We start from the raw sequence: 16,017 nt of genomic DNA, 5'->3' as shown, positions 1-16,017 counted from the left end.
GGCTTCACTTGTTACTGCAGTGACCTGGACATTAGTAGGAGGAGCAGTAACAGTGAATGGATCCATAGCTTTGACGGCATCACTCTCAAGGGGCTCACCATCTCCATACTTATTCACTCCTCTGACTCTGAAGATGTACTCATTTCCTTTAAGCAGTTTGGTCACTTTACAGGTTGTGGCCTTCATGTCATTATAGACTAAAGTCCATGCAAGACGACTGGTCTCACGCTTTTCCACAATGTAATGCATGATTTCAGCGCCTCCATTTTCTTGAGGGGGTCCCCATGTGATGGTGCATTTCTCTGCTGTGAGGCCTGAAACCGCTAAGGGACCTGAGGCAGGTCCGGGTCTGTCAAGAACTTTGCAGTTTACAGCCACAGACCTTGTTCCACCCACATTGTGCAGTGTTAAAGCATACTGGCCTGAATCCTTTCTAATAGCATCTCTGACTACAAGGGTGGTTGCAAAATTAGTGGATGTAATTTCACATCTGGCCTTAGCATCAATTTCTTTACCATCCTTAGACCAAGAAACAAGTGGAAGTGGTCGTCCTGAAATTTCAGCGTCAATTTGAATAATCTCTCCTGCTTTAACAACAACAAGTTGTCTGAATTTATCATCCATGGTAATTGTGGGTGGATCTACGTCATCCTTGACAGTGACAGGCCCTGTGTTTTCTGATGGCGCACTCAACTGCTCTGCTGAATTCTTGGCAATAACATGGAAATCATATTGGACATCTTCTGTAAGACCTGTGACATCAAAGAAGGTATCCTGGAGGTTGGTGAAGTTGCATTTTAACCAGCGGCCATTTGGAAGTTCTCTACGCTCAACAATGTAGCCAGTAATCTTGACCCCACCATCATATTCAGGCTTCTCCCAGAAGAGGGAAACAGTAGTTCTAGTAATATTAGTGACCCTAAGGTTCCTTGGTGACTGGCATGGATCTCTGGCAGCCACTGGTTCACTAGGCTTAGTAGCTGGCCCAATGCCCGCAATGTTCTCTGCATAAACTCTGAACTGATAGAGTAGGCCTTCTTCAATTCCAGTCATCTTAAACTGATTTTCAGCTATCAAGCCTCTGCTGACTTTTGTCCATAGGATGCTACTTTGGTCTTTGCATTCAATGTGATAACCCGTAACTGGACTACCACCATCACTAGCAGGTTTTCCCCACACAACAAGCATGCCATACTTGCTTGCAGTGGCAACATGAAGATTGGTAGGTGGGCCTGGTGGCTCGAATGGATACTGAGCGACAACAGGCGCGGAGTCAATGGAATGGCTCTTGCCATAACGATTTTCAGCAGCAACACGGAACTGGTATTCTGTTCCTTGGTTTAGACGTGTGACCTTAATGGATGTCCTGGCAACTGTGGCAGACACTATCTGCCATGAAGTTGTGGTAGTGTCTCTCTTCTCCACCACATAGTTGTTAATCTGGCAGCCACCATCATAAGCAGGAGAATCCCATGAGAGACAGACAAAATCAGCGCTCACCTCATCCACCTTAATGTTGCTAGGTGGTCCAGGCTTGTCAAGGATTATAACAGAGATTTCAGCTGTCTTAGTACCAACTGAGTTGGTTAATGTGATCTCATACTTTCCTACATCCTCCTTGGTTGCATCCTTGATAAAGATTTTGGATGAGGTCTTAGAATTGACAACATTGACCCTTGTTGTCTGTTTGAGAGTGTGACCATCCTTCTTCCAAGACACTTCTGGCTGAGGTCTGCCCTTAAATGGTACATCAATCTTCAGGTCATCTCCTGCTTTCACACTGTAAGTGCTGAAAAGCATGTTAAAGGTAGGCTCAAGTGTAATGTCCTTCACCACAACTGGGCTAGCCAAAGGCTTAGGATCACTGTTGCCCTTATCATTGACAGCCGTGACTCTGAAAGAGTATTCTTCCCCAGCGGTTAGTCCCTCAATAGTAGCCTCTAGTGCTTTTGATTCACTGCAAACAGTCCATTTGTCATCTCCCTTTGGTTGCATCTCTACAATATAGCTGGTGATCTTGCTGCCTCCATCATGATCAGGTTTCTCCCAAGAAAGTGTAACAGTATGACGAGTCACATCAACTACCACAATTTTGCCAGGAGGCAAAGGAGCCTCAGAAACCTTGACTTGCTCTGTGGATGCAGGCAGGCCAACTCCAAGCTCATTCACAGCAAGCACACGGAAATAATACCTGCCACCCTCCTGTAGATCAGAAATAATGAAGGAGTTCCTCACACAATTTGTAGACACACTAGTGAAAGCCATTCTTTTCTGTTCTCTTTTTTCCACAATATAGTGTGATATCTTAGCTCCACCATCAATGAGGGGAGGCTCCCAGGAGAGAGAAACAGAGCTTCTCTTCACATCCTTAACTGCCAGATTAGTTGGTGCACTGGGTGAGTCGAGTACTCTCACATTGATGAAGGCAGATTTTGAACCACTAAGATTCTCAAGAGTCAGAACATATTTTCCAGTGTCAAACCTGTCAACGTTCTCAATGACTAACATTGTGTAGGAGCTTGTGACTTCAATCTGAGCACGCTCATTTAATGTACCATCTGCCTTGGACCACTTCACTTCAGGCTCAGGTTTTCCTTTAATAGTCACAAACAAACGGAGTGTTGAAGTAGCACGGATGTTCACCATTTTCCTCAGATCGGCATCAAGCTCAATTTCAGGAGCCTCAAGTTTCTCAGCAGCAATTACGGTGCCAGGCAATTCCACATACTCGCCAACACCTTCACAGTTAATAGCGCTAATACGGAAGTTATACTCTGCATTCTCCTTCAGTTTCTTGACAGTGAAGTTTGTAGCCTGAACTCCTGTGTATGGTGTACTGGTAACCCACTCATCATCTGTTGCTTCCTTCACCTCCACCATGTATCCGGTGATGGATGCCCCTCCATCATAAATAGGCCTACTCCATGACAGGGAGACAGTTGTGCTGGAATGGTCTGTGACCTTAGGGTTATTAGGGGGGCCTGGTGGATATGTTGCATCACAAGCCTTGATATACTCAGTTGGTGCACTGGGCTTTCCAATGCCAGCAGCATTTTCAGCTGCAACGCGGAATTCGTATGAGTGGCCCTCAGTTAGACCAGTGCATCTGAACCTCAAATCAGTCAACCTCTTCTTGTTGCATTTTGTCCATCGAATGCCATCCTTGTCACGCTTTTCAAGCACATATCCTTCAATGCTTGCTCCTCCATCACTTTCTGGTCTTTCCCAAGTAAGCACAATAGAGTCTCGGGTGATGGCACCAGCTTCTGGGGTAGAGGGAGCACTGGGGGTGGTAAAGGGATTGCGGGCAATTACAGGTTCTGATTCAAGTGGCTCTCCAATACCATATTTATTCACAGCTGTGACTCTGAAAATATATTCATTTCCAGGAAGAAGTTTGGTAATTTTGTAGCTGATGGCTTGAATTTTTGGTTCTACCATGGTCCAAGACAAACGACTGGTTTCTCTCTTTTCAATTATATAATGGGAGATGCTTGCTCCGCCATCATGTGAAGGATGGTTCCAGTGCAGATAACATTTTTCAGCTGTTACTCCCTTGACTTCCAGTGGCCCGTCTGGAGGACCAGGTCTGTCTAAGACTTTAACATTTACTGGAATCATTTTAACTCCACCCACATTGACCAGTTTGAGAGTAAAATGACCTCCATCCACTCTGATACACTCTTTTACTGTCAAGATAGTACGTGTAAGTGTGGTCTTAACCTCCATTCTTGGTGTTGTTTGGTCAATCTCCTTTCCATCTTTGAGCCAAATAACTTCTGGTAGTGGCTTGCCACTGTAATCAGCATCAATTTCAAATGACTCTCCAGCATGGACAACAGTTAGATCTTTGAACTTTGGATCCATACTAGCTTCTGGGGCCTCGATTTCATCTTTGGCAGTTATTTCTCCAGTACTCTCAGAAGGACGGCTAAAGATACCAGCAGCATTTCTAGCAACAACTCTAAATTCATATACGCAATCTTCAGTGAGACCGGTGAGAGTGAACTGAGTATCAATGATGTTGGTAAAGCTGGCTTTCATCCACCGTGTATCTGGATACTTCTTCCTCTCAATAATATAGCCTGTAATAGCACTGCCTCCATCATATTGGGGTCGAGTCCATTTAAGTGTCACATGGTTTCTGGTAATTTCAATAGCTTCAGGAGTGCCAGGTGGGTCACATGGATCTCTTGCAACTGTGCTTTCAGAGACCTTGCTTGCTGGGCTAAGTCCAGCAATATTTTCAGCATAAACTCTAAATTCATACTCAATGCCCTCTTCCAGCTCTGTTGTTTTGAAACGAGGTTCAGGAATAAGCAGCTTGTTGAGTTTAGTCCACATTAGACTATTCTTTTCCTTTCGCTCCAAATGATAACCCAAGATGGGACTACCTCCATTGTTAGTAGGAGGTTTCCATTCTACCACCATATTATCTTTGGTTGCTGCAGAAACAACTGGTGTACCTGGAGCAGCTGGCTCAGTGAATGGATACTGTGCAATTACAGAAGGTGAAAGAATAGCAGGACTCTTTCCATATCTGTTCTCAGCAGATACTCTGAACTGATATTCAACTCCAGTCTTCAGATTAGTTACTTTGATAGTTGTTCTGGCAATTGTAGCAGAGACAATCTGCCAGGCTGTTGTTGTTGTATCTCTCTTTTCTACAATGTAGTTGTTGATCTGGCAACCTCCTGTATACTCTGGTGGCTCCCAGGAAAGGCAGACATAGTTAGAGCTCACCTCCTCAATTTTAACAGGACCAGTGGGAGGACCAGGTTTATCAAGAATAATAACTGTTATTTCCTCTGTAGTTGTTCCAATAGAGCTTGTAGCTGTAAGACTGTATTTTCCAGAGTCTTCTCTATTTGCATCCTTGATAAGAAGCTTAGTAGAAGTGGCTGTACTTGACACATTTAATCTGGTGGTTTCTTTAAGAGAGTGACCATCCTTTTTCCATTCAACCTTGGGAGTAGGGCGTCCCAGCACGGGGATCTCAATCTTTAGGTCCTCACCTTGTTGCAAACTGTAAGTGCTGTATCTGATCTTAAAGCCAGGCATAACTGTGACATCCTTTGCTGTGACTGGTGAAGCAAGAGCCCTAGGATCACTCTTACCTTTCTCATTAAAGGCTGAAACTCTAAAGAGATATTCATGCCCTGCACTGAGGCCAAGGACAGTGCCTTCACAAGTTTTTGTTGTGGCAGCAACTACCCATTCCTCTGATCCAACAGGCTGCATCTCAATATAGTAACCCATAATCCTGCTACCTCCATCATGATCTGGCTTTTCCCAGGAAAGTGTAGCTGTGGTCTTGGTCACATCAGTCAAAGCCACCTTACCGACAGGTAGAGGAGGTTCAGAACATTTAACTGAGCTCTCTGTCTCAACTGCCTGCCCCACTCCAAATTCATTTTCAGCCAATACTCTGAAGTAATAGACAGTTCCTTCAGTAAGCCCAGTGATGCGATAACTTGTCTTGGTGCACTTATTGTCCACATTAGAAAACACCTTTCTGGTGGACTCACGCTTCTCAACAAGGTAGTTTTTGATTCTTGCACCACCATCAATGATGGGTGGTTCCCAAGTTAGGGTCACACTTTGCCTCTTAATGTCTTTCACTGTGAGATTAACGGGTGCTCCTGGAGTATCTAGAACTTTAACAGAAACAAAAGCAGTTTTGGTGCCAGCACTGTTTTCCAGTTTGAGGATGTATTTCCCAGCGTCGTCTCTATCACAGATGTCAACAGAAAGCTGGCTGTAATCCTCGCCTGTTTCTATTTGTACTTTAGTGGGAAGTTCTCCGCCCTCCTTAGACCAGCTAATTTCAGGAGTTGGACGGCCCTTGAATGGGACGCATATTCTCATGGAGCCTCCTGCCCGGACAACAATTCCTTTCCTGAGTTCAGAATCAAGTATCACCTCAGGGGCATCAATCTTTTCCAACGGTTTTACCACTCCTTGGAGTTCAGTTGGCTCACCAATACCTAACTTGTTGATGGCACAGACACGGACTTTATATTCCTGGTGCTCAGTCAGCTTGGGGATGGTGAATTTAGTAGCAGGAACACCCGATGGTGGTGTACAAATTGTCCATTCTTCCTCATCAGCTTTGGTAATTTCAACAGCATATCCTTGAATGTCACAACCGCCATCATAGATAGGTCTTTGCCAAGCAACAGTGACAGTGTCTTTGGTGACATCGACCACATGGACATTGGCTGGGCAGCCGGGTTCAAAGGTGGGATCACATGCTTTGAGATAGGGAGTGGCGGGGCTAGGTTTGCCAACTCCAGCTGCATTTTCAGCAGATAATCTAAATTCATATTCATGGTCTTCAGTCAATCCTGTCACTCTGAAACGCAAATCTGTTACTCTGCGTTTATTACATTTGGTCCATCTGATTCCAGCTCTGTCTCTCTTTTCCACAATGTATCCAACAATCTCACTTCCTCCAGTGCTTTCAGGTCGATTCCAACAAACAGTCATAGAGTCCCTTGTGATGTTAGTGATCTCAAGCTCAGTGGGTGAGCTTGGAGGAACAAATGGATTTCTCATGATAACTGGTGCCGACTCAAGAGGCTCACCATCACCATATTTGTTCACAGCCATGACCCTAAAGATGTACTCATTGCCCTTCAGAAGTTTGGTAACCTTGAACATAGTTGCTCCACAATCAGCTGAAACAACAGTCCATGCTAGGCGACTGGTTTCTCTCTTCTGAATAATGTAATGAGAAATGCTAGCCCCACCATCATGTCTGGGAGGGAGCCATGACAGAGAACATTTTTCCTCTGTGACATTGCTCACTGTGAGTGGCCCCTCTGATGGACCTGGTCTGTCCAAAACCTTGACACTGAAGGGAACTGTCTTGGTTCCAGCAACATTGGTTAAGACCAATGTATATTGTCCTCCATCGACTCTGATGGCATCCTTGACAACCAAAACAGCCTTGAAATCTTCATTTTTGATCTCAGCTCTTGCTGAATTTTCAACTTCCTTGTCTCCTTTAAACCACTGAGCAATTGGTACAGGTTTTCCTTCTACACTGGCCTCCAGCACAAATGTTTCACCAGCATTAATAACAAGTGTTTGGTTGTACATAGGATCAGTTTCACACTTTGGTGGTTCAACTTCATCTTTGGCTGTGATGGCTCCTGTGCTTTCAGAAGGTTTGCTGACAGCACCAGCAGCATTTCTGGCTAGAACTCTGAAGTCATATTTACAGTCTTCTGTTAATCCTGTGACTGTGAATTCATGTTCAATGACATTAGCAAAGCTAGCCTTCATCCATTTTCCTTCAGGTAGGTCACGTTTTTCCACTATATAACCAGTAACCTTACTTCCACCATCATATACTGGAGCTGTCCATCTCAGTTTAACTGAGTGCCTGGTGACAATTATAGCCTCAGGGCGGCCTGGGGGATCACATGGGTCACGAGCAACACATACTTCAGAGACTTTGCTGCATTTTCCTATTCCAACAATATTCTCAGCATATACTCTGTACTCATACTCAATGCCTTCTTCAAGGGGTGTAGACTTGAATCTGCAATCTTGGATAAGAATCTTGTTGATCTTAGTCCAGAGGATGCTGTTTTTCTCCTTTCTTTCCAAGTGGTAGCCCAAGATGGCACTTCCACCATCAGATGGGGGTTTGTGCCATTCAACTACCATGTAATCCTTGGTGTATGATGACACAAATGGTGTTCCAGGTGGACCGGGTTCCTGGAAAGGATACTGTGCAAGGACAGGTTCGGAATCAATCGCATAACTCTTTCCATATCTGTTCTCTGCATAGATTCTGAATTGGTATTCAGCCCCAGTCTTCAAATTTGAAACCTTAAGCGTTGTTCTTGCCACAGTAGCAGATACAACCACCCAGTTTACTGTGGTTGTGTCCCTCTTCTCCACTACATAGTTGGAAATTGGACAGCCACCTGTATATGTGGGTGGTTCCCAGTTAAGTGTGATACTTTCAGCACTGATGTCTTCAAACTTGACAGGGCCTGTTGGAGGACCCGGTTTGTCAAGCGTTATCACCTCAATTGAGGCATCTTTAGAGCCCAGGTTATTGGCAACATTGATGCTGTACATGCCTCCATCCTCTTTTGTAGCATCCTTTATAGTAAGTGTTGTATGATGTACTGAGTCTGTAACGTTGACTCTGGTAGTTTGTTTCAGAGCAGTGCCATCTTTAGTCCAGGTAATCGTTGGCTTTGGATGACCAGCAATTGGAACCTCAATTTTGAGATCATACCCGACCTGGACATGGTATGTACTGACTTTAGGTCGAACAGCAGGCTCAATCACAAGATCCTTCACCACAACAGACTGAACCAGTTGTCTGGGGTCACTTTTGCCTTTCTCATTAACAGCAACAACTCTGAACTGATATTCTTCTCCCTTCAAAAGGTTTGTCACTGTTGTCTCAATTCCCTTTACAGCAGCACAGACAGACCAGGCTTCACTATCTTTAGGTGCAAGTTCAACTTCATAGCAATTTATCCTACTACCTCCATCATGGATAGGCTTTTCCCAGGTGAGGGTGACAGTGCTGTTTGTAACATCAACAAGACTTACTTTGCCCGGTGGCTGAGGCTTCTCTGATATTTTAATCGGCTCTAATGTTTTTGCAGGAAGACCAACACCATACTCATTCTCAGCAGAAACTCTGAAGAAGTAGATTCCACCCTCTGGAAGAGGTTCAATCTTCCATGACATCCTGTTGCAGGTGGTGACAGGAGAGTAAACCTTTCGTGTACTTTCACGCTTTTCAACTATATAATGTTTAATTTTGGCACCACCATCCAAAAGAGGGGGCTCCCATGTAAGAGTCACAGAATTTTTAGAGATCTCTTTGACAATTAAGTTGGTTGGAGGGCTTGGAGAATCGTGTACTCTTACACTGATAAAAACTGACTTGACTCCACTGGCATTTTCTGCTGTAAGAATGTACTTGCCACTATCAAATCGATCAACATTTTCAATCACAAGAGAAGCGTAGGTACCCGTATTGTCAATCTGGGCTGTCTCTTTAATCTCACCATCAGCCTTGCTCCATTTCACCTCAGGAGCAGGGCGGCCTCTCACAGGAACAAATAGTCTCAAAGTACAGGCAGACCTGATATTAATCATTTTTCTCATTTCAGCATCCAGATCAAGATCAGGAGCCTCAAGCTTTTCTTCAAGAAGAATTTTACCAGGAACATTGGCTTGCTCACCAACCCCAACTTTGTTGATTGCACAGACTCTGAATGTGTATTCATGTTTCTCCAGAAGTTTTGTTACTGTAAACTTAGTTTCAGGGACTCCTGCTGGAGGAGTGCACATAAACCATTCATCAGATGCTCCATTGCAAGCCTCCACAATATATCCTTGAATGTCACAGCCCCCATCATAGATGGGCTTTCCCCAGGTGAGAGAAACGGTAGATCTGGTTGAATCCACAACCTTTGGGTTGTTTGGTGGGCCTGGCTTGAATGTGGGATCCACTGCCTTGAAGTAGATTGTTGCTGGGCTTGGTGTCCCAACACCAGCAGCATTTTCAGCAGAAACTCTAAACTCATAACTATGGTTTTCAAGGAGTCCAGTCACTCTAAATCGCAGTTCACTGACTGTACGCTTGTTGCACCTGGTCCACCTAACACCATCTTTGTCACGTTTTTCAACAACATATCCTTGGATTGCGCTGCCACCATCGTTGGTTGGTCTCTCCCATGTAACTACCATGGAATCTTTGGTGATGGTAGACACATCTACCTCTGTTGGTGGGTTTGGAGCAACAAATGGATTTCTAGCAATCATTGGCTCAGATTCCAGGGGCTCACCAATTCCATACTTGTTGACTGGAATTACTCTGAAGATGTACTCATTACCAGGAACAAGTTTAGTAATCTTCAAATTGAGGGTTTGAACTTTAGGTTCAACTACAGTCCAAACCAGCCTGCTGGTCTCTCGCCTCTCTACAATGTAATGGGAAACTTCACTGCCTCCATCTTGTAAGGGTGATTTCCATGCAATAGAGCATTTTTCATTTGCAACACCATATATAGAGATGGGGCCCTCCGGAGGACCTGGCCTGTCCAATACCTTAACATTAATGTTAACAGATTTTTCTCCTCCTACATTCTTAACAAGCAATGTGTACTGTCCTCCGTCAATTCGAATGGCTTCTTTTACGACAATACAGGCTAAGAAGTCTGTGTTTTTGATTTCCAAGCGAGCTGCTTCAGTAATCACTTGTCCTTCCTTTATCCAGAAGATAGAGGGCACGGGCTTACCATAAACTGAAGCCTCAAGCTTGAATGTGTCTCCAGCATTTACAACAACAGCTTGTGAGTATTTAGCTTCCAAGTCAATTTTAGGTGGATCCACCTCATCCTTTGCAGTAATAGCTCCAGTTGAATCTGAAGGCAAGCTAAAGACACCTGCTGAATTTCTTGCAATAACGCGGAACTCATAAATTTGATCTTCAGTAAGACCTGAGACAACAAACTCGGTCTCAATGATGTTTGTGAAACTAGCCTTCATCCAACGGCCTTCACCTTCTTTCTTTTCAACGACATAGCCTGTGATTTTGATTCCACCATCATACTCAGGTTTGGTCCATCTGAGTGTTACAGCATTTCTGGTGACAATAACAGCCTCTGGTTTGCCTGGTCTGTCACAAGGATCTCTAGCTACTTGCAACTCACTGACCTTGCTGGCTTTACTGAGACCAACAATATTTTCAGCATAGACTCTGAATTCATACTCAATACCTTCCTCAAGTCCAACTGCCTTAAATCTAGTTTCTGGGATAATTTGTTTATTTTGTTTCACCCACAAGAGACTATTTCTTTCTTTTAGCTCTACATGATATCCAAGAATCTTGCTTCCACCATCATTGCTGGGTACGTCCCATAAAATAACCATGCTCTCTTTAGTTGCAGACTGTACGGTTACGGAACGTGGTTGGCTAGGCACCTCATATGGATATTGTGCAATAAGTGTTTCAGAGAGGAGGGCAGATGACTTTCCATATCGGTTTTCTGCAGCAATTCTAAACTGATACTCTGATCCAGTCTTCAGGCGGGCAGCCTTAATAGTTGTACGTGCCACTGTGGCAGAGACTATTTGCCAGTTAGTTGTAGATGTGTCTCTCTTCTCAACAATGTAATTGTTTATAGCACAACCACCATCATACTCTGGAGGATTCCAGGTTAAAATCACACTGTCTGATGTGATTTCTTCCATTTTGATGGGACCAGTTGGTGGACCAGGCTTATCAAGCACAACTACATTAATGTCTGAAGATGCATCACCAGCTGTATTGTGTAATTTAATAGTGTATGTTCCCACATCATCTCTGCAAGAGTCCTTGATGACCAATTTGAGGTTTTTGTCTGTGGCTTCAGCATTAACTCTTGTAGTTTCTTTCAGGACAGCCCCATCTTTGAGCCATGTAACAGTGGCCATCGGACACGCAGCATAAGGTATATCTATCTTCAGATCATCTCCTGCAAGCACGCTGAAGGTGGTGAAGATCATTTTGAAAGTAGGTGGAATAACCAAGTCTTTAGCAACAACAGGGACATTCAGGGGACGTGGATCACTAACCCCTTTTTCATTTGTGGCTGAAATTCGGAACATGTATTCCTCTCCTTGAGTAAGGCCAGTGACAACAGCCCCAGTGGACTTCACCACCATGACCTGTGTCCATTTGTCACTTCCTTTACCCTGCATTTCTACAATATATCCTGTGATTCTGCTACCACCATCATGATCAGGTTTTTCCCAACTTAGAGTGATACTGGTTCCTGTCACTTCCACAAGGGAAACTTTGCCAGGAGGCAGTGGCTTCTCTGATACTTTAATAGGTTCCAGTGTTTCCACAGGAAGTCCAATGCCATATTCATTTTCTGCCAAGACTCTGAAGAAATAGGTTTTTCCTTCTTCAAGCTCTCCAATTTTCCAGCTGGACTTGTGGCAGCTTGCACACACTGTGGAGTATGCTTTTCTGGCAGATTCACGTTTCTCCACAATATAGTTGCGAATTCGTGAGCCACCATCAATAAGAGGGGCATCCCAAACAAGTGACACAGAGTCTCTTGTAACCTCTTTAACTAAGAGATTTTGAGGTGCACCTGGGGTATCAAGCACTCTGACATTAACAAAAGCGGTCTTGCTTCCTGAGGCATTCTCGACAGTGACTGTATATTTACCACCATCAAACCTATCAACATTTTCAACCTGAAGAGTAGTAAAAGATGGGGTAACTTCAATGTTGGCTTTGTCCAGGGATTCTCCATGTTCTCTTGCCCATTTCACATCAGGTGCTGGTCTTCCTTTGATAGGTACAAAGAGTCTGAGTGTGCTACAAGCTCTTATGCAAACAACTTTGCGCAACTCTGCTCCAAGTTCAACTTCTGGAGCAAGCAATCTGTCTTCCGCTTTTGGTGTTCCTGGCACAGCAGCAGGTTCTCCCACTCCCTCACAGTTAGTAGCACAGATGTTAATTTTATATTCCTGATTTTCTTTCAAGTTGGTTATTGTGAAGGAGGTAGCAGTCCATCCTTTCTTGGGAGTTTGAATTGTCCATTCATCCTCTTCTGGCAGACAAGTCTCCACAACATATCCAGTGATTTCAGAACCACCATCATATACAGGCTTGTTCCATGCCAGAGTAATTGAGGACTTTGTTGTATCCAGGACCCTTGGATTTCCTGGTGGTCCTGGTTGGAAGATGGTGTCAACAGCTTTGTAGAATGGACTGGAAGGACTGGGTTGACTTAGACCAGCATTGTTCTCAGCAAATACTCTAAATTCATACTCATGGCCAGGTGTAAGACCAGAAACCTTGAATCTTAAGTCTGTTACAGTCCTCTTGTTGCACTTTACCCATCGCATCCCTGTCTTATCTCTTCTTTCAATGATATAGGTGTTAATTCTGCTTCCACCATCATGTTCTGGTCGCTCCCAACACACAACCATAGAGTCTTTTGTGATAGTGGTGACTTCTGGTTGTGAAGGTGCATCACTTGGCACATATGGATTAACACAAATGATGGGTTCAGATTCCACAGGTTCACCCACGCCATATTTGTTAACAGCCATGACTCTGAAGACGTACTCATTGCCTTTTAGAAGTTTTGTCACTTTGAACCTGTTAGCCTGGAGATCTGTGGCAACATTTGTCCATGCCAGCCTACTGGTTTCACGTCTCTGGATGATAAAGTACTCAATCTTTGCACCTCCATCATGACTTGGATGCAGCCAATTAAGAACACATTTCTCAGCAGCTACATCAGTAATTGTAAGAGAATCTGGGGGCCCAGGTCTATCAAGCACCTTTACATTAAATGTAAACTTGGCAAAGCCACCAGGGTTGCTTGCTGTTAGAGTAAAAGCACCACCATCTCTTCTGAGGGAATCTTTGTTAATGAGAGTTGTGTGGAAGTCTGTTGACCTGATTTCAATCTTTGCTGTGTCTTCAAGCTCTTTTCCTTCTTTGGTCCATACCAATGAAGGGATAGGCCTGCCAGTTACATTGGCCTCCAGTTTGAAGACCTCTCCTGCCAATACAACAACATTGCTACTGTAAGATGCATCAACATCAAGTCTAGGCTCTTCAATATCATCTCTGCAAGTTATTGCTTCAGATGACTGTGATGGAGCACTAACAGCACCAGCTGAGTTTCTGGCAAACACACGGAATTCATAAGTTGCATCTTCAATTAGACCACTGACAGTATAAATAGTTTCAAGTATATTATTAAAGTTGGCCTTGAGCCAGCGTCCATTGGGAAGCTCCCGCCTCTCAACAGTATATCCAGTGATGGAAAATCCACCATCTCCCTCTGGTTTGGTCCAAGAGACAGTCACCTCATGCCTGGTGATGTTAAGAGCCACAGGCCTGCCTGGTGGGTCAACTGGATCCAAGGCATAAATTGGCTCAGAGGGTTTGCTTGGTTTGCTCAGACCAGCCATGTTTTCCGCTGTAACACGATGTTCATATATAATTCCATCAACAAGTCCAGTGGACTTAAAGATATTTCCAACAACAAGAGCTTTGCTTATTCTCTGCCAAAGGATACTATTCTTCTCCTTTCTGTCAACATGGTAACCAAGAATGGGGCTGCCTCCATCGGAAGATGGCTCATTCCAGCTCAGTGTCATGGAATCTTTGTTGAAAGATGTAACTACAGGAGTTCCTGGTTGACCTGGCACATCAAATGGATATGCTGCTACAACAGGTTCTGACACAATACAAGGTCCAATACCATATCTGTTCTGAGCCTTAACACGGAATTGATACGTCATTCCAGTTGTGAGCCTTGCTGCCTTGAATGTAGTGCGAATAACTGTGGCTGCCAATTCCATCCAAGAACCAGAGCCAGTAGTTTCACGCATCTCTACAATATAGTTGTTGATTGGAACTCCTCCATCATTCTCTGGTGCTTCCCAGGACAAGAGAACATAGTCACATGAGACCTCATCCAGTTTAATAGGACCAGTTGGAGGACCAGGAATATCATGGACCAGTACTGTAATGGTCTCTGTTACTGTACCCAGCAGATTCTTTCCAGTCATAGAATACTGGCCTCCATCACTTCTCTTGATCTCTCCAATGTTGAGAATAGTAGATGTATGTGTCGTTTCAACATTAATTCTTTGAGTTTCCTTGAGCACAACATCACCCTTCTTCCAGGTAACCACAGGTCTTGGTTTACCAAGAACAGGAATTTCTACCTTGACACGATCTCCGGCTTTAGCAATAACAGTCTGCTGGTACACTGCCCGCATGTCAAAGGATGGAGCAGAGGTCTGCTCTTTAACAACAGCTGGTCTACTCTCACGTGGGTCACTTCTGCCTGATGCATTGACAGCCATGATGCGGAAAGTATATTCTGCTCCTTCAATCAAATCTGGGACAGTGTAGTCCAGTGCCTTGATAGTTGTCGCATGGACCCACTGATCAGTGTCTTTCTTTTGATACTCAATAACATAACCTGTTATCAAACTGCCTCCATCATGCAGGGGTTTGGTCCATGACAAACTTGCGCTATCTGCAGTGACATCCGTAACATACAAGTTCTCCGGTGGAGAAGGTGCTTGAGAGACTCTGATTGGCTCTGGTGTTTCTGCTGGCTCACCCACACCTAAGTCATTCTCAGCGGAGACACGGAAATAATAATAAGCTCCTTCCTCCAGGTCAGGTATCTTGAAAGAACATTTTTGCCATGAAGTGCTCAGAACATTATATGCTTTCTTGGTGGCTTCCCTCTTTTCAACAATATAATTGTGAATCTTTGAACCTCCATCAATAATAGGAATCTCCCATTGGAGGGTAATGCTGTTCTTTGTTATTTCTCTTGGTTTAAGGTGTACTGGTGGTCCTGGTGTGTCAAGAACTCTGACATTTACAAAGCCTGTCTTCTTTCCAGCAACATTTTCAAGACAGAGATTGTACTTTCCGGCATCATATCGTGTGCAGTCGGGTATGACAAGCAATGTGTATGACTCTGTGGTGTCAATATGGGCCCTTGTTTTAAGGTTGGTGTCGTCTTTGCTCCAGGTTACCTCAGGAACTGGGCGACCTTTAATGGGAACAAACATTCGAATTGAAGCACGACAACGGACTACCAGAGTTCTTCTGAGTTCAGCATCCAGCTCAAAGTCTGGCAGTGACTCCTGGTCAACCAGTTCAGTTACTTTCTCAACTTCTGCCGGTTCTCCTGTGCCTTCAGAGTTAACTGCTTTTACCCTAAAGTGATATTTGCCTCCTTTTTGCAGTTTTCCAATGACATATTCTGTTACTTTAATTGGATATTGTGTCTCGGTCTCCCAGTCGTCATGGCCTTCTTTCTTGTACTCAACAATATATCCTTCTACTTCAAGACCACCATCATAATGGGGTTTACCCCAAGCAAAGGAAGCTGTGGTTTTTGTTGTCTCCACAATTCTGGGGTTGGATGGTGGACCTGGTGGATCTGTGAAGAAAAAAATCCAGTTCAGATGTCTTATTTATTAATA

At 44.1% G+C, this 16,017-nt stretch overlaps 1 protein-coding gene across 1 annotated transcript in view; it reads right to left on the bottom strand.

The window, feature by feature from the left end:
- Positions 1-16,017, bottom strand: part of ttn.2 (titin, tandem duplicate 2) — a 206,363-nt gene that overhangs the window by 26,390 nt on the left and 163,956 nt on the right. Inside the window, 1 exon segment of the mRNA XM_055148379.1 lies at positions 1-15,974. Within this exon segment, the coding sequence (XP_055004354.1) occupies positions 1-15,974 (15,974 nt within the window).

The sequence above is a fragment of the Boleophthalmus pectinirostris genome, unplaced genomic scaffold (genome assembly GCF_026225935.1).
Source record: "Boleophthalmus pectinirostris isolate CB_2022bp ecotype Guang Dong unplaced genomic scaffold, ASM2622593v1 HiC_scaffold_1, whole genome shotgun sequence".
Lineage (NCBI taxonomy): Eukaryota > Metazoa > Chordata > Actinopteri > Gobiiformes > Gobiidae > Boleophthalmus > Boleophthalmus pectinirostris.
Note: the sequence above shows the minus strand (reverse complement) of the source record. Positions and strands in the feature narration are given on the sequence as shown.